This window comes from Halichoerus grypus, chromosome 2 (assembly GCF_964656455.1).
Source record: "Halichoerus grypus chromosome 2, mHalGry1.hap1.1, whole genome shotgun sequence".
NCBI lineage: Eukaryota > Metazoa > Chordata > Mammalia > Carnivora > Phocidae > Halichoerus > Halichoerus grypus.
This window is the reverse complement of record NC_135713.1, coordinates 79,438,230-79,461,260: the sequence shown is the minus strand read 5'-3', so window position 1 is coordinate 79,461,260 and position 23,031 is coordinate 79,438,230. Positions and strand designations below refer to the sequence as shown.

The following is a 23,031-nucleotide window of genomic DNA, read 5'->3' as shown; positions in this document are numbered from 1 at the left end:
ACAAGAGACACAGGATACTATATAATCATTAAGAGGAGAATCCAACAAAAAGACGTAATAATTGTAAATATTTATGCACCCAACATGGGAGCACTCAAATGTATAAAACAGTTAATAACAAATATAAGTAATACAATACTAATCAATAGCAATACAATGATAATAGAAGGCTTTAACACTCCACTTATATCAATGAACAGATCATCTAAACAGATAATCAACAAGGAAACAGTGGCTTTGGATGACACACTGGACCAGATGGATTTAAGACATATATTCAGAACATTCCATCCTCAAACAGCAGAATACACATTCTTTTCAAGTGTACAAGGAACATTCACCAGAATAGATCACTTATTAGGTCAAAAAATAATCTTGATAATTTCAAAAAGATTGAAGTTATACAACGCATCTTTTCTGACCACACTGCAATGAAACTAGAAGTCAACCACAAGAAAAAATCTGGAAAGCACAAATTGATGGAGATTTAAAAAACATGCTACTAAACAATGAATGGGTCAACCAAGAAATCAAAGAAGACATAAAAAAATAGATGGAGACAAATGAAAATGAAAACACAACAGTCCAAAATCTTTGTGATGCAGGAAAAGCAGTTCTAAGCAATTCAGGCGTACCTTAAGAAGCAAGAAAAATCTCAAATAACTTGACCTTCCACCTAAAGGAGCTAGAAAAAAAAGAACAAACAAAACCCAAAACCAGCAGAAGGAAGGAACTAATAAAGATTTGAGCAGAAATAAATGATACAGAAAGTAAAAAAACAATAGATCAATGATACCAGGAGCCAGTTCTTTGAAAAGATCAATAAAATTGATAAACTCTAGACACTCATCAAAAGAGAGAGAGAGAAGACTCAAAATCAGAAACAAAAGAGAAATAACCAACATCACAGAAATGCAAAGGATTGTAAGAAAATATTATGAAAACTTATATGCCAACAAACTGGGCAATCTAGAAGAAATGGGTAAATTAGAAACATATAACCTACCAAAACTGAAACAGGAAGAAATAGAAAATTTGAACAGACCGATCACCAGCAATGAAATTGAATCAATAATAAAAAAACTCCCAACAAACAAAAGTCCAGGACCAGACAGCTTCACAGGTGAATTCTACCAAATATTTAAAGAAGAGTTAATACCTATTCTCAAACTTTTTTTCAAAAAATGGAAGAGGAAGAAAAATTTCCATATTTATTCTATGAGGCCAGCATTTTCCTGATTCCAAAACCACATAAAGATACAACAACAAGGGGGCGCCTGGGTGGCTCAGATGGTTAAGCGTCTGCCTTCGGCTCAGGTCATGATCCCAGAGTCCTGGGATCGAGCCCCACATCGGGTTCCTGGCTCAGCGAGGAGCCTGCTTCTCCCTCTCCCTCTGCCTCTCTCCCTGCTCATGCTTTCTCTCTCTCTCTCTCTCTCTCTGTATCTCTGTGTCTCAAATGAATAAATAAAAAAATATATAAAAAAAAGATACAACAACAAAAAAATAACTACAGGCCAATATCTCTGATGAACATAGATGCAAAAATCCTCAACAAAATATTAGCAAAGCAAATCCAACAATACATTAAAAAAAAATCACTCACCATGATCAAGTGGGATTTATTCCTGGGATGCAAGGGTGGTTCAGTATAAACAAATCAATGTGATACATCACATCAATAAGAGAAAGGATAAAAACCATATGATCATTTCAGTAGAGGCAGAAAAAGCATTTGACAAAGTACAACATCCATTCATAATGGGAAAAAAAAAAAAAACCTCTCAACAAAGTAGATTTAGAGGGAACATACCACAACATAATAAACGCCTTATGTGAAAAACCCACAGTGAACATCATACTCAATGTTGAAAAATTGAGATCTTTTCCTCTATGGTCAAAGAACAGACAGGGATGTCCACTTACCACTGTTATTTAACATAGTAGTCCTGGAATTTCTAGCCACAGCAATCAGATAAGAGAAAAGAATAAAAGGCATCCAAATTGGTAAGGAAGAAGTAAAACTTTCACTATTTGCAGATGACATGATACTATTTATAGAAAAACAAAGACTTCACTAAAAATATACTAGCGCTGATAAATGAATTCAGTAAGGTCGCAGGACACAAAATCAATGTACAGAAATTCACTGCATTTCTATACACTAGTAAGCAGCAGAAAGAGAAATGAAGAAAACAACCCCATTTAAATTGTACCAAAAATAATAAAATACTTAGGAATAAACTTAACCAAAGAGGTGAAAGACCTGTACTCTGAAAACTATAAACACTGATTGAAAGAAATTGAAGACAACACAATGAAATGGAAAGACATTCTATGCTCATGGATTGGAAGAATAGAGATTGTTAAAACATCTATACTACCCAAAGCAATCTACAGATTTAATGAAATCCCCTATCAAAATACCAACAGCATTTTTCACAGTACTAGAACAATCCAAAAATTTGTATGGAACCACAAAAGACCCCAAATAGTCAAAGCAATCTTGAAAAAAAAAAAACAAAAACTGAAGGTATCACAATTCCAGACTTATATTACAAAGCTGTAATAATCAGAATAATATGATACTGGCACAAAAACAGACACATAGATCAACAACAGAATAGAAAGCCCAGAAATAAGCCCACAATTATGTGGTCAATTAATCTTCAACAGAGGAGGCAAGATTATGCAATGGGAAAAAGATAGTCTCTTCAACAAACAGTGTTGGCAAAACTAGACAGCTACCTACAAAAGAATGAACCTGGACCACTTTCTTACACCATACACAAAAATAAACTGAAAATGGATTAAAGACCTAAATGTGAGACTGAAACCATAAAAATCCTAGAAGAGAGCACAGGCAGTAACATCTCTGACATTGGCCATAAGAACATCTTTCTGGATACATCGGAGACAAGAGAAACAAGAGCAAAAATAAACTATTGGGACTGCACCAAAATAAAAAGCTTCTGCACAGCAAAGGTAACAACCAACAAAAACAACCTACTGAATAGAAGAAAATATTTGTAAATGACATATCCAGTAAAGAGTTAGTGTAGAAAATCTCTAAGACCAAAAACCAAATAATCCAATTAAAAATGGGCAGAAGACATGAACAGACTAACAGATATATGAAAAGATGCTCAACATCACAGATCATCAGGAAAATGCAAATCAAAACCACAATGAGATATCACCTCACACCTGCCAGAATGGCTAAAGTCAAAAGAAACAAGTGTTGATGAGGATGTGAAGAAATAGGAACCCTGGTGCACTGTTGATAGGAATGCAAACTGGGGCAGCCACTGTGGAAGACAATATGGAGGTTCCTCAGAAAGTTAAAAATAGAACCACCCTATGATCCAATAATCGCACTACTGGGTATTTACCCAAAAAATACAAAAACACTCATTCAAAGGGATACATGCACCCTTTTGCTTATTGCAGCAGCATTTATAATAGCGAAATTAATTGAAGCAACCTAAATCCATCAACAGATGAATGGATAAAGAAGCTGTGATACACACACACACACACACACACACACACACACACACACACACAGAGGAATATTATTCAGCCATAAAAAGGAATGAAGTCTTGCCATTTGCAACAACATGATGGAGCTAGAGAGTATAATGCTAAGCAAAATAAGCCAGTCAGAGAAGGACAATGGCATATGATTTCACTCATATGTGGAATTTAAGAATCAAATAAACAAAGGGAGAAAAAAAGAGACAAACCAAAAAACAGAATCTTAACTATAGAGAAAAAAACTGATTGTTACCAGAGGGGAGGTGGTGGGGGTTGGGTGAGATAGGTGAGAAGGATTAAGAGTACACTTATCTTGATGAGCACTGAGTAATATGTGGAATTGTTGAATCACTATATTGTACACCTGAAACAAATACAACATTGTATATTAACTATACTGGAATAAAAATAACCTCTCTTTCTTCTTCTGACAGAAAAAAGACAAACTGCTAGAAAATTTAGGAGAAATACTAGGAACTTGAAACACTTTTTATATTATAAAATATCTTGTTATAAGAAAAAATAACACTTCTAAATAATCTATCTTAGTTTTAACGCACATATAGGCGAATATTTGATTCTTGTCATTTTTTTTTCCTGGATTTTGTGTTTGCAAGTCTCAATAACTCTCTTAATGAGATCTAATGTAGTGAGCCTGAACATTGACATGACTGAGTCTAAAAACTGTTTTCCATATTGCTTTCTTATATTTATGCTTAGTTTTTTTTTAATTTTTTTAGTACCTTATAATACACCTTTTTTGCCTCCTCAGCAACCGTGTTGAAGCATGGACAAGAGATGTTGCTTTCTTACTCAGACAAGAAGGCAGGCCGATGGTTAATCTTATCCCTAAAAAGACTAAAGTAAGAGTAATGGAAAGGGACTGGAAGAATACAGACAGAGCAGTAAATTGGTTAAGAAAGGAAGCAAGTAATTACACTCAACCATTTGTTCTGTACTTGGGATTAAATTTACCACATCCATATCCTTCACCATCTTCAGGAGAAAATTTTGGATCTTCAACATTTCACACATCTCCTTATTGGCTTAAAAAGGTAAGTACACTATTGTGTGCTCAAAAGTACAAGTTAACATTATAAACTATGTTATTGGTACTTGCCCACTGCTTCTTTTATTATCACTTTGAAACAAAAATTTGAAAATTCTGTATCTTAGTAAATCAAGTATGACCAATAACTGGTTGCAAAAAACAAAGGGGCAATATTACAGAAATAAAATAAGTATTAAAACTCAGTAATCTACTTCTGAGTTAACACATCTGCATATAATGTGTCCATAAAAAAAGCAACTGGGGTGCCTGGGTGGCTCAGTTGGTTGAGTGTCCGACTCTTGGTTTCAGCTCAGGTCATGATCCCAGAGTCCTGGGATCGAGCCCCGGGTCAGGCTCTTCGCTCAGTGCGGGAGTCTGCTCAGGATTCTCAATCTCTCCCTCTGCCCCTCCCCCTCTGCCCTACCACCCCCACCCCACCCCACCCCGCCCAGCTTGTGAGCTCTCTCTCTTAAATAAATAAAATCTTAAAAAAAGAAAGAAACTAAAAGATGTTCTCTTAAGAGTGCAGGCAGTCTTCACTTGGCAGAGTTCAGGGGGTAAAAGTGACCATGCAAGCTGAAACTGTACAAAGAGATCTCAACAATCAATTGAGAAAATGACCATTTTTCTAGGACTCTTAAAAACATTTGTCAAGGGGCACCTGGGTGCTCAGATGGTTGGGAGTCTGCCTTCAACTCAGGTCGTGATCTCCAGGTCCTGGGATCGAGCCCCATGTCAGGCTCCCAGCTCGGCAGGGAGTCTGCTTCTCCCTCTCCCTCTGCCTCTCCCCCTGCTTGTGCTGTCTGTCTCTCTCTCAAATGAATAAACAAAATCTAGAAAACAACAACAACAACAAAAATTGTCAAAACATTAAGCCTCTCTTATTTTGGGTTATAAATGTGCAGGGAAATGAAAAAAAGACAGTAAAACTAATGTTGAATGCACTGTAACTGAAAATACTAGAAATATTGAGGATTAAAGTGTTTTGGGTTTTTGAAAAAAAAAACAGATCAAGAATTTGAACTGCTTGTCTTCTCACTGTATAACAAGATATGGAGCAAGCATCTTCTCTAAGTCTTGGCAGACTGTCCCATCTCTTTCTAAATGTGGATCACCTTCCAACATTTTACCCTTTGAACTTCCAATGTGATGATATGTTTCTGAGAGTTCTTTTAACCTATGGATATTTGCCAATGTCACCTTCTCTAGGATATGTTCACCCTTTTGTTTTGCAACGACCTTCCTATTTTTATCAATGAGTTTATCTACACTAAGGTCCTTTGGCTGCATAGCTAGAGTGTATCAGATGGTGGCAGCGTCAGCATTCCCAGGTTGGCTCTCTTTTCTATAACTCTAGTTAATGTTTGATTCAGATTTCACGTACAGTGTTATCACTTTTTCATTTCTTTACTGTACATTCATCTTTTTTGACCAATCCCCTCTTTTGATTATCCATTTTTGTAAAAATGCCACATGGAGGTCTCACTGGGAGACAAGGACACAGCCCAGCTACACCTTGGCTGTACGTATGCATACCGAATAAACGATAAGCAGGGACCAGTCACTGATAGACTTTGAAAAAAATAACATGATGAGTCACTGATTGGGACACACACCCGTAATATACAGGGATTTGTAGACTAAAGAGCTAGCAGTGTTTGAATGTGAAAGTTTGTACTTTATGCAGTAACTCACAGTTAATATACTTTGGTAATTAAAATGTGTGTTGTTGGGGGACTGGTGTTATGTAACTAAACTGTGGTAAATGAAATCCATGCACATCTGAACCATGCAAACGGGACCACCTGTGTTTTGAAAGGTATCAACTTAAATTGAATTTAAGTTGCTTTAAAAACTCTAATCAGAAATGCTGTTTAGCGAACCCTGTTTCAAAGGAAACAATGTCAAAACTGTAGATACTTCATGTCTTCTGAAAAAGTTGCAACTGGCTCTATCTTGAAAAATTAGTACTAGCCTAAGGAACTGAATCAAATAATTTATAAGTAAATAGTAAGTAGATATCTGAGGTTTTTAAGTCACATGACTAAAAGAAGTATATGACTTAAGTTTAGTCTTGTTTTCACCAAAACTATAAGCAATCATATGTATATTAAAAAGTTGTATTTGTTCCTAGCAAACATTTGGCTGTCTCACTAGATATTGGCAGTTTTACTAGTGAACTACTGGGAACAAAATCTAGATTCTGAGGTTGTTGATTCTGGAATTTTGAGTTGGTCACACACTATATTAAAAAGCTTGGATACTTTTTCTGGACTATAATACTGTCTAAAATAGCTCATGTTTTTCATTGTCATGTATAATTATAAAAATAATTTTCATAACTCACTATATATACAGATATTAATATATACATTTTGTTGTTACTAGGAATAGTAACAGTTTGTTCCTAATTATGTATTTGATTTACTATTTTCTTCACATAACTCATATCTATTTTCTTCTACATTCCTAAGTAATTAAGCATTGTCTAGTTCACCATACATACTTGTTGGAAGAGAAGAATATTACTACCTTGTTTTTCTCTCCTTTTTAGGTTTCTTATGATGCCATCAAAATCCCAAAGTGGTCACCTCTGTCAGAAATGCACCCTATAGATTATTACTCTTCTTATACAAAAAACTGCACTGGAAAGTTTACAGAAAAAGAAATTAAAAATATTAGGGCCTTTTATTATGCTATGTGTGCTGAGACAGATGCCATGCTTGGTAGGTGGTATATTTAATAAGCAATTAAATGAAGAAAAAGTATAATATTTTTCCAACAAACTGTGATCATGCTGGTTGCTGACTTGTATGAACTTCCTCAGACAATGTTTTACAACAGTTTCTTAGATGCTAAAGGCTTAGAATTATAAAAATCTTGACACATATAAAAATTGGATAATTTGCATTATTAATCATGGAATAAAAAGCCTTTTCTATCTTAATTATTCATAAATTAATAAATGCTCAGATTTGTTCATACATAAAGACAGGACCATAGAAGGCTATTACCTGCTTGACACAAAACTTTTTACCTGCTTTAAACAGGAATCAGTATTTAACCAAACACAGGTACACATGTGACAGGTAATTGTAAGGCAGCTTAGATTCTAAGAGATAAGAGTTTAGTCACAGAATCTTGTGAATTCTCCCAGACTTGTAATAATTAGAAAACAAAACCATTCTTCCCAGGCCCTTTAGCATAGGGTTTAACTAAACCTGACATTTTCCACATGTGTATTCTGGTCCAGAATCATATTGACTTTCCTTCCCTAGTTCAGCTCAAAACTCTACCTGCTTCCATAAGATGACTGTCAAGAAAGTGTTTTGCCTACTCACTTGCAGAGTTAATGGCAGTTTCCAGTTTAGATTGGAGAACGCTTGGCTTAAAAAAAAAAAATCCATCTTTTTAACAAGTTATTTTCATATTTTGGTATACTTTAGAGTGGAGCAAATTGCATTAGTGGAGTATGGGAAGCACCTCTTCTGTACAAGTAAATTTTGAGAGTGAACAAGTGAGTAGCTATTTCTTAAGAAGCATTCATTGGGCAAAAATAGAAAAGTATAAAGCAGAAAGCAAAAAAAAAAAAATTATGGACAAATTATTTATAATATATGAAGTATAATATGAATTAAAAGTCTTAAAGATTTTCCAAGTACTCAATCTTAAATGCAAATGATATTTAAAGTAAATTTCTTTAATCCTAAATCCACACAAATGTTGAATTGTTTTTCATATTTTCTGATGTTAATGAGTATTCACCCATTTGCACCCTGGAAATCACTTTTGAAAGTTTGCAGCTATCCATTCATCCATATCTACTAAGGTGAAATACTACATATATATATATATATATATATAATGTTGCTGCAGGGAGTGTGGGAATACCTCTTGAAGTCTCTTAGAGAAAGAAATGCAGCAGCTCACTTTAACTACAAAGTTTATGAAATAGGTGATATCTTATTATATCCACACTAGTCTCGCCACCAAATAGTATTTCTTACTGTTCACTGTGTTTGTTCAACAAATATTTAGTGCCTACTAGCTAGCTTTCAGGCCCTATTTGGGGCACTGATGGTACTAATTGAATATTATTACAAAATCACACTTTTTAAATTAAAAACACTAAGCTCTTGCTCCCCCTCGGGGCCTTTGTATTTGCTTTTCCCTCTGCCTGGGATCCTCTTCCCTTTGCTTTTTACATGGCTGGCTATTCTCAGTCTTTAGCTCTCACTTCAAATACCAACTCCTCAGGGATGTCTTCCCAACCACCATAAGTTAGTGTACCAGCCCCACCATACTGCTTACTCTCTATCTTATCATCTTGATTGTTTACATCATAATCGTCAATTATTTTGTCTATTTACTTGTTTACTGTCTGCTTTCCTTGAACAGGGGAGCCTTATGAGAGCAGGGACTTCAGTGTTAATCAAGATTGCATCCCAGGTGCCTAGCTTTGCCTCCATGGTGCCTGGCACATAGTAAGAACTCAGTAAACATTTACTGGATGAGTATAAACACCAGCACTTGTAACGTGTTGTTGTAACTACAGCAGAATACAAGTTGTAGAGGCCTTGGAGGACAGTGATTCAGTCCACCTGAAGGAGCAGGCAATGTTTCGCCAGGGAGATAATGCTTGAGCTTGGTCATAAAGGAAGAATGGGAATCTGCCAAGTAGAAGGTGGGAGAAAAGGCATCCAACACAGAAGAAAGCAGAGAATGTACAGAGGCAAGAAAGTCTAACCTAATTATTACTAGTTCAGGGATTCTAAGTAGTTTAGGACTATAAAAGGTAAAGGCCTAGGAGGTAGTTGAGGGTGCTGAGCTCGCTAAAGACTTAGACAATGGGAAATTTTGAAAAAGTTTTAAGCTGGGGTATGACATGATCAGATATTTTAGAAAGATAGCCACCCCAGTGGTACAAGAGTTAGAGGGGAGAGAGATATGTGAGCAAGAAGACCAGTTAGGAAGCCATTATAGTTGTCCAGTTGGAAGATCCTGATGGTATGCACTCTGTAAATAACTCCATAGGACAGTGGGTCTCAGTTTGACTGGACCTCAGAATCACCTGTGGGTTTTGTTTTAATAATACAGACCCCTGTAGGCCAGGATTCAGGAATTGCCAAAATAGGGATGATTCTTCTCTCTGGACTATGCCTTTCTGTGATTCTTTTAATTACAACGAAGAGGACACTAAGAGACAGGGACTGGTCAGAGGAATTTTACTGTCCAGTTATTCCCTAACCAAGAATATGCTAAGTCTGACCTGCCAATTGGGGATCTGGGAGAAAGGGTAGCCGGGAGAAGAAGTTCTGACCTCCCATGGGGCAGAAATTGTGGGTTGGTGATAATATCAATCCTTTCATTGTCTGGGACACCATATAGTGCTGGCATCTAGAGTTGTCTTTCTTTTTTCATTTAAGTCACTAAGGGGGAAAAAAGTTTTCCCCAATCTCTGATAGGAACATAGAAAGCAAGCCAGCATAATCTCCAAATAAAGAAACTTTTTAATCTCCAGATGAAGAAACTTATCCTATCAGTACTATATTTTCTCCTTCCTCTCTTGTCTGTCAGGTGAAGAGCAGGCACATGAAATGTGGCGTACTTTACTTAAGAACACTAGCTAACATTCACATGTTAAGAAGCATCCTCTTGCGAGGCAGAGTTGTTACAAACTTACTGTGATAGAATACAAACTAAAAACTAATTAAGATTTATCTCAATTCGTATTGTAGGAGAAATTATTTTAGCTCTTCGCCAGTTAGGTCTTCTTCAGAAAACTATTGTCATATACACCTCAGACCACGGAGAGCTGGCCATGGAGCATCGTCAGTTTTATAAAATGAGTATGTATGAAGCTAGTGCCCACGTTCCACTCTTGATGATGGGACCGGGAATTAAGGCCAACCTACAAGTACCAAATGTTGTTTCTCTTGTGGACATTTACCCGACTATGCTTGGTAAGTAACACAATTCTGTAAATATTTGTAATAATATTGGAAAATGAATAAGCCAAGTAGTGAGGGACTTTGCTGACTTGTTCATAACCTTGAGCAATTCTTTTAACTGTGAGTCAAATCCACATCTGAAAAATGAGGATGATACTCCTCAGGTTCCTGTAGCCTTCATGTACTACAGTCATTTTTCCCTTCAAAAGATTCACAATCGGGACATGACTATAAAGTAAGCCACAGAAGATATTCAGGCTCATAACTTTATAGATATGATTTGCATATCATGTGATTCTCTGCCAGCACCTCTCAAAAGTGTAAGAAGCTCCCTTCTGGATTATTTTACCTACTTTGAAACTACTAATTTTGTACAGTGTTAGAAAAAGCCTCTTAATCGAATGTATAAACCTGTTTCTCCTCAGAATCTTTAGATTGTTCTGTGCTAAGAACTTCACTAGCTTCTTAATGTCTATAAACATAACCATACGTCTAGAACAGCAACATATGGATAGGGGAAGTTAACAGTTTTAGTTGAAGGTAACAGAACAACATCAGCAAAATCAGAGGAAATTATATAGAACTGTTAGTCTCTATCTAATTTAGCAGACTACTTTAAGTTCAATAACATTTAAATACTGAAATTCGGGACGCCTGGGTGGCTTAGTCGGTTAAGCGTCTGCCTTCGGCTCAGGTCATGATCCCAGGGTCCTGGGATCGAGTCCCGCATCGGGCTTCTTGCTCAGCAGGGAGCCTGCTTCTCCCTCTGCTGTGCTCTCTCTCTCTCTGACAAATGAATAAATAAAAAAAAATCTGGGCGCCTGGGTGGCTCAGTTGGTTAAGCGACTGCCTTCGGCTCAGGTCATGATCCTGGAGTCCCTGGATCGAGTCCCGCATCAGGCTCCCTGCTCGGCGGGGAGCTGCTTCTCCCTCTGACCCTCCCCCCTCTCATGTGCTCTCTCTCTCTCATTCTCTCTGTCTCAAATAAATAAATAAAATCTTTAAAAAAAAAAAAAAATCTTAAAAAATAAATAAATAAATAAATAAATACTGAAATTCTTCTGTTCTAAGGCACCATCAATTACAAAAAGTACCATTTATTTATAAACAGATTTTGGTGAAAGAAGAAGATAACACAACTTATGTATGTTTCATATGTATATATGAAAATGTGAAAGAAACATGTATCTGAAAACCAAAGACATAAGAAAGTTCTTTTTTATCTCCTTCTTTCTGCTACAAAGTCCTTCCATTCATTTAATGGTTGCGTTAAATAAATACGAAGACTATTCCAGGGTCCTGAAATTCTTTAGGGTGAATTTTTTTCAGTGCCTTTTCCCTTTCTCTCTTATTTTACATCACTTCTTGTATATTTGAACACACTTCTTTGTTGTTCTTTTGCCTGATATTTTTAATCTCTTTAGTTTCTTAGTTGTCATTTGCTGGTTCCTCTATATCCCAAAACAATTATCGCACTTATCGTATCTATGCCACTTTCTGGCTCCCTCACATTTCAGGCAATCCTGATTACTTCCTCATTTCTGTTTTGATAAGTTTATGTATGATTATGTATGTTTGTGTCTCTCTTATTATCATCTTTATAGTTTTAGGAACAGGTGCTTCTTTTTTTAAAAGATTTTATTTATTTATTTGACAGAGCACAAGCAGGGGGAGCAGGAGAGGGAGAAGCAGGCTTCCTGCCGAGCAGGGAGCCCAATGTAGGGCTCCATCCCAGAACCCTGGGATCATGACCTGAACCAAAGGCAGACACTTAACCAACTGAGCTACCCAGGTGCCCTTAGGAACAGGTGCTTCTTGATGGTGGCATCTTTTTGTAGTTTCCTCCCCTAGTTTTTCCTCATGTAGAAGTCTCTCCACCCCATTTCCAAATTTGCTGAACTTTTTAACCTTGTTCTGTTTTCTTGAAGGGCAGTGACCAGAACTGCAAATGATCATGAAAGGTTGGGATGATTCTTTCTCAGTATCGCCTCAATATATTTCATAGTGATAGTTGACATTTTGTTTGTCTTTCTGACTCTAGCAGCTCAATTGACCATTATGTACAGGGAGCTGTCTGCAGTGAGTCCTACTCTATCTATGCTTAGTCAGCCTATCACCTGATACGTAAGGTGATTAATATGCATTATTTAAGCCATTTTTCTTTAAATCTTGTTTTATATTTGCCTACACTGCAAATTTTTCTACTCTACATTTTTGATCCACCATTAACACTACTTGCCATTTTATACATCATAAAAGTTAAAAGGCATCTGCAAGATTTCACAATGGAAGATTTCACAATGTATTTAGCTAACAGATTATATAAGAAAACACTAAATAAAATTGCTTAGAATGAGGGCATTTATTATTAGGAGAATACCTGCCTATGCCTGGCTGATTTGTGTTGCATGACAATAAGCATTTCATTAGCCAAAACCAAACATTCCCAGAAACTCCTTCCATTCCTTCCCTACTCTTCTGGAAATTATGTAGGTGCTCTCCAATTTCTTTTTTCTGCAATTTGTTAATTATTACAATTTTCTAAAACTCACAGTTCTGTGTAGATTTTTACTTATTTTTATCTTTCACTGATTCTTCGTAATAGACTCCTTCTGAGTCACATTTCCCTACAGAATATATTAACAGCATTTAGATCATGTGTTGATTAGATCTGCCCAACTAGAGTAAAGGAAATTAAGCCAAAAATCAGTGTCTCTCTAATTCTAAACTGGAAATTTGCATCTTCAGGCTTAGCACAGTTTATAATATGCTTCATCACAAAAATTTTTATCACCAAAAGGGAAAAGTTACATTTATGTGGTTGGGGCAGGAAGGAGAATATCTGTACATGGGTCTTTTTATATAAAATACTGAAACATCCTACTGACCAGATGTTAACCGGAGATAAGGTAGAAAGAGAATGAAGGGGTACAGCAAGAATCTTATGCTGGAGCCAGGAAACAGCATGGCAACATTATCATGTATCTAAAATTAACCTTGGGGCGCCTGGGTGGCTCAGTCATTAAGCATCTGCCTTCGGCTCAGGTCATGATCCCAGGGTCCTGGGATCGAGCCCCACATCGGGCTCCCTGCTCCGTGGGGAAGCCTGCTTCTCCCTCTCCCACTCCCCCTGCTTGTGTTCCCTCTCTCACTGTGTCTCTCTCTGTCAAATAAATAAAATCTTTAATAAATAAATAAATAAATAAAAGTAACCTTTTTGCAAATGATAAAGCGTTAATATTAATAGAGCTCTTACAAATCTATAGGAAAAAGAGAAATACCCTACTCAAAAAGTGACCGAAAGATATAAACAAATAATTCACAGGAGAAGATACACAAATGGCCAGGATATTTTAAAGGTTCAAACTCGGTAGTCAGAAAAATATTAAAACAAGAAGATACCAATTTTCTTTCACATATAGAGTTTGCAAAGATTAAAAAAGAATTAGAAAATCTTCTCTTGGAAATAGGCCTTTCCTTTTTCTGCTTCTGGGAGTATAAACTGGCAGATTTTCTGGAGGCAATGTGGCATTATGTTCCAGGTTACTCAGAAATACGCATACTTTTTGACCTAGAAATTCCAATTTTAGAAAATAACCTATAGCTATATACAAAGATTTATCTCCATGGATATTTATTGTAGTATCAGGTTAAGTTAAAGAATTAGAAACAATTTGAACACCGAGTAGAAACAGATTGGGTAAAAAATAGTCAATTTTATTTTAAATGGTGAAATGATATGTGAAAATGGTCCCCATGAATTAATGAAACGTAGGCTTTAAACTGTATAAACAGGGTTTTTTGTTTTATTTATTGAGATAGGGTGTATCTAATATATTGTTCAAATCAGCACATTTTCGAGACTATTAACAATTATACCAGGATTAACAGGCATAAACGGAGTCTATTGCCTTGTTGAACACTCTCACCAGGAACAAGGCAAAATTGTTCTGATAGTCTGTGTTTAATCTGATGTTTCAATCTATCTTTTAAAATGAAATTGCTCAGTACTGGAAGAGTTTAAAGCTACTTCAGTGAAGATTAACTCAAAAATTAGACCCGCAGGACAGTATGTTCTGTTTCACCTCTGCTTAATAAAATAACACATACAGATTGTGATAACGTATCTACAACGGACTTTTTATTTTGTGATTCTTCTAACCAATTAGGAGTTTACAAGAGATATAAAACATAATCTAGTCTTAGGATTCTAAAGGCCCTTTCTTTATTAGTTTAGCCATAGCTGTATTATTTTGTATGAATCTAAATTACACCCAGAGTATGGGATTAAATTTCTTAGATCAAAGCCTCAAGCCAGACCTCCTCTTCCCTTAACGTCTTATGGATCTCATAAATATCATATAAAAGATGGTGATTTAAAACACCTCAAATAAAAGGACATTAAATAGGAAAAACCAGGGGCGCCTGGGTGGCTCAGTCGTTAAGCGTCTGCCTTCGGCTCAGGTCATGATCCCAGCGTCCTGGGATCGAGCCCCACATCGGGCTCTCTGCTCCGCGGGAAGCCTGCTTCTCCCTCTCCCATTCCCCCTGCTTGTGTTCCCTCTCTCGCTGTGTCTCTCTCTGTCAAATAAATAAATAAATTCTTAAAAAAAAAAAAAAAATAGGAAAAACCAATTGGGATTCCTGTTTTAGTAAACCTACCTTACTATGAAAAGCCTGTTCAAATTTAAGAGGCTACAATGCTTTTATTAAAAAGTCTGAATTTACGAATAGTTTTTGAAAGGTATTTACCTACACCTGAAACTAATATTGCACAGCATAATAAAATTAATAAAATTGGGGAAAAATATAAAAAGTTTTTGTTTTGGTTTTTTTTTTTTTGGTACTGAGCTTGTTTTTTTATCCCGAATTAGATGACAGGTTTTTTTTTAATTTTATTATGTTATGTTAATCACCATACATTACATCATTAGTTTTTGATGTAGTGTTCCATGATTCATTGTTTGCGTAAAACACCCAGTGCTCCATTCAATACGTGCCCTCTTTAATACCCATCACCAGGCTAACCCATCCCCTTACCCCCCTTCCCCTCTAGAACCCTCAGTTTGTTTCTCAGAGTCCACAGTCTCTCATGGTTCGTCTCCCCCTCCAATTTCCCCCCCTTCATTCTTCCCCTCCTGCTAGCTCTTCTTCTTTTTTTTTTTTTTTTTTTTAAACATATAATGTATTATTTGTTTCAGAGGTACAGGTCTGTGATTCAACAGTCTTACACAATTCACAGCGCTCACCATAGCACATACCCTCCCCAATGTTTAAAAGTTTTTTTTCTTTCCTATAAAATGGTATTTTACGATGAAGTAGAAAGGGTATTCTTAGTCTGTTTATCTTAACAGTCCTTTATGGTATACTATCACATTATCATTTTCTAATACTGGCAGAAAAGTGCCATTTTTATGAACAGGAATTCTTTATACTATTAAAGTTGATATCACTTCAGAGATTATTCTTTAAAAATTACTCGGATGATATTTTTTCTTCTCTAATAACCTATCATCAGCATCTTTTGGCTCAGTTAGAAATAAAGGTAGTCTCACTTTAAAATTAAAATTGTTTTGATTTTCTCTTTTATACTTACTTTCATGTGAATTTTTTCTTTTAATACTTGATCTTTTTTGTAAAACACCTGCCTTCCCCTCACATAAAAGATAAATCCATATTTTTTGAATTGTGAAAATGTAATTATATAAAAATGCACTTGTATTTAAAAGAATGCTTAATTGTGAAGGATTCAAATTGCAAAACCCTTCTTGTTACAAGATCTTAGTGGAGGGTTGGGAGAAGCATTCTGCACAGACTATTTTGTTTTTATTATCTAAAAAATATTCTGAAGTTGAGTAACTACAGTAAAACAAGACTTGTGTTGTAGTACTGAAGAATCCAGAGATCCTGGCGTCAGACTGCCTAAATTCAAATCCCTCCTTCAGTATTAGCCTTGGGCAAGTTACTTAACATCTCTGGTCTTCAATTTTCTTATCAATAACATGTAAATAATAGTGGCCATTGCAAAGCTTAGAACAATGACTGGAACATGGCAAACAATTAAATGTTAGGCATTATCATCATTAGTAGTTTTTATTCTTCAGTATGCCCTAAAAAATGTACATAGTTTGCATCATGGCCATACCAGTCTAATCTTTTATCTACTCATGCTCAGGAAGAAATATAATCTTATCTCTCTTCAGGAAACCATCGTATATATCCAGGTCTGCATTTTTCCCCATTTGTTTACTGTTTTAAATTCAAGGCACTTTATTGAGAATCCTGCAGTTACTTTTCATCTTTGCTTATATTACCAAGAAAGATGAAACTTACTTAAAACAGAATTAGAATGACAGATCTGCCAGAAGAAAAAAACACATGAAAATGGTTTTAAACAAAGATCAAAGAGCTTTTTGAAATGCAGTTCAAGCTAAAGTGCTTTTAAGGAAATCACTGATAAATATATGAGAAGTGAATACCCCATTTCCTGTGGCACAGAAAAGTTAATACATATGTAAAGTATTTATTAAATACTGTGGGTATGTGACATGGGTTTTATTCTTCATCAGTTTACAAAGGTATATTATACCACTACTAATAGATTGGCAACAAGTCACCATTCTCTCTTGCCTGGACTCCTGCAATACCTTCCTGCGCCCACCTTCCGCTCAGACCACTTTCAGTCAACTCACCATGTGGTAGTTGGCGTCAGGAGCGGCATGCTTCTACTCAAGAGCCTCTGCTGGTTTCCCTTTCACATAGAGTAAAATTCAAAATCTCTCCTTGCACCTGGGATTCCAACAAAATCTCTCAGTCCTCTTTTACAGTTGTACCTCTCACCTACTCTGCTCCAGCCATTCAGCGCTCCTTGGTGTCTGGGGAATGGACTAAGCAGGCTCCCCCCTCAGGGTCTGTATACTTGCTCTTCCCGAGGGGGATGCCCTTCCCCCAGGTATCTACGGGACTCGCCCTGGCCCTTCCTTGGGGTTTAAATGTCACCTCATCAGAGAGGCCTCCCCTGACCACACTATATAAAACCCCGCGGAGCACCTGAACACATACTCGCCATCATTTTGTCTCCCTTGTCCTGCTTTATTTTTCTTCATTGCACTTAGCGCCATCTGACATGTTTGTTCGTCTGTCCCCACACATTAGAATGTAATCTCTAGGAGAGCTTACCTGCCTTGTCCACTGTTGTTTCCTTACACCTGGAACAGCACTAGGTTGTTGAATGAATTAAAAAAAATACTTAACTGCACTCTTACCCCAATTTACTACTGACTTCTCATATAAACACAGGAGAACCATGTCAATTTTCTTAGTCTTCCCAACTTTTTTAGGAAAATTAGGCTAAGAATAGATCTGAAATAAGGTATTTCTAAGCATCAGAGGTTATTAAAATGCTGAATACAGGAACTTCCCAGTCCTGGGTATATACCAGTTGGTCTCTTCTTCCCAATCATCTTTGAAGTCCTCTTCTCTCCCCTCCTACACCTCACTAGTGGTGCCCCCTAGTGGCTGCCAGGCAGACCAGCCTGACCCAGCCTGTTCCCCTGCTACTTGCATTCCTTATGGTACACCTCATAGTAGTGGCCTACTGCCTTGTAAGTTTTATCTCGGGCAGTCCCTTTCTCTCACACACATCCTCTTTAATGTCTTTGCTCCTTTTGTTTTTAACCAGTTATCTCCGATATTTCTTTCTTTCTCCAAAAAAGTCCATGATTATGATTGATTGGCAGGAGATTAGTACTTGAAATATGCCCCTTCCAAGGAAATGGGAGAATACAGATTTTTAAATTATGTTATATGTAAAACATGTACCTTCAGAAGATTTACAGAGGTCTTTCTCTACCTCCTTATTCTCCTGAAATTAACCTATTATTCCTCAAATACTTAGTCATGTTAATTTTCTTATTCAATTTTGTTTAACTCCTAGCATTGCAGATATATTACTTCCTATTTTTCATTGGAAATATTTAATTATACTTAAAAACATGGAACATGGAAACCAGAAAAGGGGTGGAAAGGCAACTGCAAACTCATTTTGGAACTATCCCAAGTACCCAGTCATAATTAATGGTAGTTTTTCTTTTTCTTTCTTTTTTTTTTTTTTTTAAAGATTTTATTTATTGAGAGAGAGAATGAGATAGAGAGAGCATGAGGCGGGGAGGGTCAGAGGGAGAAGCGGACTCCCCACCGAGCAGGGAGCCCGACGTGGGACTCGATCCCGGGACTCCAGGATCATGACCTGAGCCGAAGACAGTCGCTTAACCAACTGAGCCACCCAGGCGCCCCTAATGGTAGTTTTTCTATAGGAAAAAATAGTTTGAGTTCCAAATACCCTAAAAGCATTTTTTAAAAATACCTCATTTTGGGGCACCTGGGTGGCTCAGCTGTTAAGCATCTGCCTTCGGCTCAGGTCATGATCCCAGGGTCCTGGGATCGAGCCCCACATCAGGCTCCCTGCTCCGTGGGAAGCCTGCTTCTCCCTCTCCCACTGCCCCTGCTTGTGTTTCCTCTCTCGCTGTGTCTCTTTCTGTCAAATAAATAAATAAAATCTTAAATAAATAAAATAAAAATACCTCATTTTAAGTTAGACATTTCTCATGCTATATTTTATATGTTTATATTTGATAAGGGGATAATAAATTATTTTTCCCTAAATCAGTATGTTCTGCGAAATACTAGCCCCTCAATATGCTGCTTGAGGGTAAAATGTCATCAAATAACTCTGGGACAAATGGCATACTGTTATACCACCCTTGAAGGTTTATGATATATATATATATATCAGCAATAAATTTACATCTACAACAAATTTGCCTACTTAATCACTGTTTGCAAAGATAAAGGACTATTAAACCCCTTTCTCATATAGGTCTTTTATCTTAATATCTGGTGAAACAAATTTGAGAAACAACTGTAATTATTTATCTTTCAGAAATAAAGGACTGATTAATATCTGTTGAGGGTTTCCTATCAGGTGCTATTCTCAGAACCTTACGTAAATTGTCATATTTAAACCCAAAATAAGTGTATGAAGTACAGGTATGATTATTATTCACCTTTTACAAATGAGGAAACTGAGGTTCAGAGTGGTTAATATCATGTCCAAGGGCACATGGCTAATGAAGTAAGCGTTTGGACCTAGGCCATCTATTTACAAAATCCATACATGGTCTTTGGTCTCCACAACCTCTAACGATGTCATTTATGAATATTTCAACTAATGAAAGAATAAGCTATTTAAAAACATTATGTTATTTTGTTACATAGATATTGTTGGAGCTCCTCTGCCTCAGAACCTGAGTGGATACTCTTTGTTGCCGTTATCATCAGAAATGTTTAAGAATGAACATAAATTCAAAAACCTACATCCGCCCTGGATTCTGAGTGAATTCCATGGATGCAATGTGAATGCTTCCACCTATATGCTTCGGACCAACCAGTGGAAGTATATAGCCTACTCTGATGGTACTTCAGTATTGCCTCAACTCTTTGGTAAACCTGTTGATATATTTTTAAGTGTAGAATTATATGGAATGAGGTGACCTCCATAGTGTTGCTCAAGAGATCCAGTCATCATTGGTTAAATAAATAAATATCTGCTGCTTCTTATGCCAGGACAATCTACAAAAGGTTACCCATGTGAGGTGCAGCTTCTTTGCAAATCATCTGAATTCCAGAGCAAGTGTCCAAAGGCTTTTGATCGGGGTCTCAAAACTGAAACCACAGTTTTCTCTGATCAAGGTGTCTTCTAATAGTCACGGTTATTTTCCCAAACAGTAGTCAACACCCTCTCATTATCCCTTGGTTTCAGCTGTTCTGGAGATTAACCCCTGTATCTTGTGAAGCCTGACGTTCTACATTTATTATATAAGATGATACCATTATCCTCATTTTATAGAGAAGACTAGGGGTGAAAGAGATTCAAATACCTGTGCAAGATCTCACAGCTAAGTGGCAGAACTGGGATTTTAACCCAGGTGTAACTTCAAAATCCATGCTCCTTCTACTCCACAAAGATGCCTGCTAGCTTCACTACTCTATAAATTAATTTTATTTTTCAATTTTTTTAAAGATTTATTTATTTATTTTGGAGAGCGAGAGCGTGCACAGAGGGGAGGGGCGTAGGGAGAGGGAAAGAGAGACTCTCAAGCAGACTCCCCGCTCAGCACAGAGCCTGACGTGGGCCTCGATCCCAGGACCCTGTGATCATGACCTCAGCCAAAATCAAGTCAGACGCTTAACCAATGGAGCCACCCAGGTGCCCCTCTATGAATTAATTTTAAAGCATCATTATTAAATTCAGGTTTTACTTATCCTTTGCCCCCCCTTTTCACATAAAATATGCCATTATTAATATTTATTTATCCCTAAGTTTCCTTTCCAGTTACAAATGTCAAAATTATTAACTCCAAATAATTCTTTAGGGGCTAAATTGATTGGCCTCCCCCTCCCCGCCTTAACTCAAAGAGCAGGAGATTCTTGGCTTCAAAGGGAAGTCCTTAAATTTTCATCCTGATATGTAAGGGCATCTCTTGCCCAATTCCCTGGACATTTTCTGCAAAAAAGCAGATGTGACTGTCAAAGGATCAGTGGGTGAGCCTGCCTTTCCTGTATTCTCTGGGGTTTATTGGCTGACTTCCCTTTCCCAAAGTGGTGCCATCTGAAGTCATCTAACAAAGTCATAAACGTCATCAGGGCTCTTCTGGCAAACGCACCACATAGGTTCATAGAGGTTTTTCCATCAACATGTAATGTTCATTTATTATCTTAAGTAAATTGTCATAAGATCTTTGATTTGCTATTTTTCCAATTAGATTGACATCCTGTTATATTTTCTGTTTTCCTTTTACCTAGGTAAAAAGGGTATTTATGTTCTGAAATATTTATCATTCTTTTCTTGGTGGTAGCAATTGAGATACATTCTTATTTCCATGGCTATTTGCTCAAATGGACAGTGTTGATGAACTGAATGTTCAAAAATCCAAGCACAAGATGCTAAAATATACAGAAAACTAAGAATAAGTGAGGTTGCAAGAATATGACTTGACTGTGTAAAGAATTCTTATATCTGGAAAGTGTGGGGCTGTTGAAATGGGAGAATATAAGCATTACTATTTTTTTTTCTCTGTATGTCATAGTAAACAAGGCATCAAAACCAGGAAGAATTAGGGCTAAGCCAGCTTTCTAGTGATAAGAGTTCATCTATTTCTGCCATCCAAGAATGGATAAGAAAAAAAAAATGAGATAGCAGGATGATGGTAGGAAGGTAATTTGGACATAGATTTAGAGAACTGTCCATCTTATTATGCTAAGAGGAACTGAAAATAAAAATAAACTCAAATACATTATCTGTCACAGAGTAATGGCATTCTAAAATATATTTTTGTAGCAGGTAGCTGTTTTGACAGCTATTTCATTTTTTTCTTCCAGATCTTTCCTCAGATCCAGATGAACTAACAAATATTGCTACACAATTTCCAGAAGTTACATATTCTTTGGATCGGAAGCTTCGTTCCATTATAAACTACCCTAAGGTTTCTGCTTCTGTCCACCGATACAATAAAGAGCAGTTTATCAAGTGGAAGCAAAGTGTAGGGCAGAACTATTCAAATGTTATAGCGAACCTCAGGTGGCATCAGGACTGGCTGCAAGAACCAAGGAAGTATGAAAGTGCAATTGACCGGTGGCTTAAAACCCCCGCTAATCCTAAAAAAATCTGAACTAAAGCTAGAAAATAATGTTCTAGAGCAACATATAGAGATAATGGTAAAAGATCATGATTAGCTTTTATATGTTTGTTTTAATAATTACTGATTTTTAGTTACTTTTAAAGAATGTATTCTATTTTAAAATAAAGTAGTAATCATTACAGAATTACATATTTTCAAACATGATTACTATCAAGACCTCTTACTAACTTCTAACAACTTAATGGACGTATTAAAAGGATGGAAGCAAGTAGTATAATATAAAGTTATATTCCTTTGAATAATATGGAATATAGACAATTTTAACAATTATGACTTATGAACCATAAAATAGTTATTTGTATTTGATGGTGTCTGATGAGTTATTTGCATCTGATGGGGCATAAATCATTTGGATGTATTTGATGGGAGTATTCAGAGTATTTGATGGGACACAGATCCTGGATCTGGCTGACTTTATTACTGGTTTTTAAAATTGGTAATATATGCACAAGGTACAAAAGAGTGAGCAAATGAACATGAAGTGTCCCTCTTTTCCCAGTTCCCCTTCCTGGGGCAACTCTAACCACCTTCCTAAGTATCCTTTTAAAGATACACAGTATATCTAACAAACAAACTTTGTATTCCTACCCCCCCAGCCAAAAAAAAGGGAGCTTACTCTATAAAATGTTCTGCATCTTGCCCTTTTTTTCTCCCACTTAAAAATACCTAGAAGTGAAATTGCTGGGGCAAGACTGTATCTAGCAAAATTACACCAAGTTACCGCCAGAGAAGT

At 36.5% G+C, this 23,031-nt stretch overlaps 1 protein-coding gene across 4 annotated transcripts in view; it reads left to right on the top strand.

The window, feature by feature from the left end:
* The window catches only part of ARSK (arylsulfatase family member K), a 42,710-nt gene extending 20,111 nt beyond the window's left edge, over nucleotides 1-22,599 (top strand). Inside the window, exons 4-8 of one of the 4 annotated variants that reach the window (XM_036084460.2) lie at nucleotides 4,310-4,592; nucleotides 7,143-7,314; nucleotides 10,327-10,551; nucleotides 19,816-20,013; nucleotides 21,979-22,599. In XM_036084460.2, the coding sequence (XP_035940353.2) occupies nucleotides 4,310-4,592; nucleotides 7,143-7,314; nucleotides 10,327-10,551; nucleotides 19,816-20,013; nucleotides 21,979-22,268 (1,168 nt within the window). In that variant the 3' untranslated portion in view covers nucleotides 22,269-22,599. Of the gene's footprint in view, nucleotides 1-4,309; nucleotides 4,593-7,142; nucleotides 7,315-10,326; nucleotides 10,552-19,815; nucleotides 20,041-21,978 lie in introns of all 4 variants that reach the window. The other 3 variants (XM_036084459.2, XM_036084461.2, XM_078067046.1) reach the window with 3 other exon arrangements.
* Nucleotides 22,600-23,031: the final 432 nt, after the last annotated feature.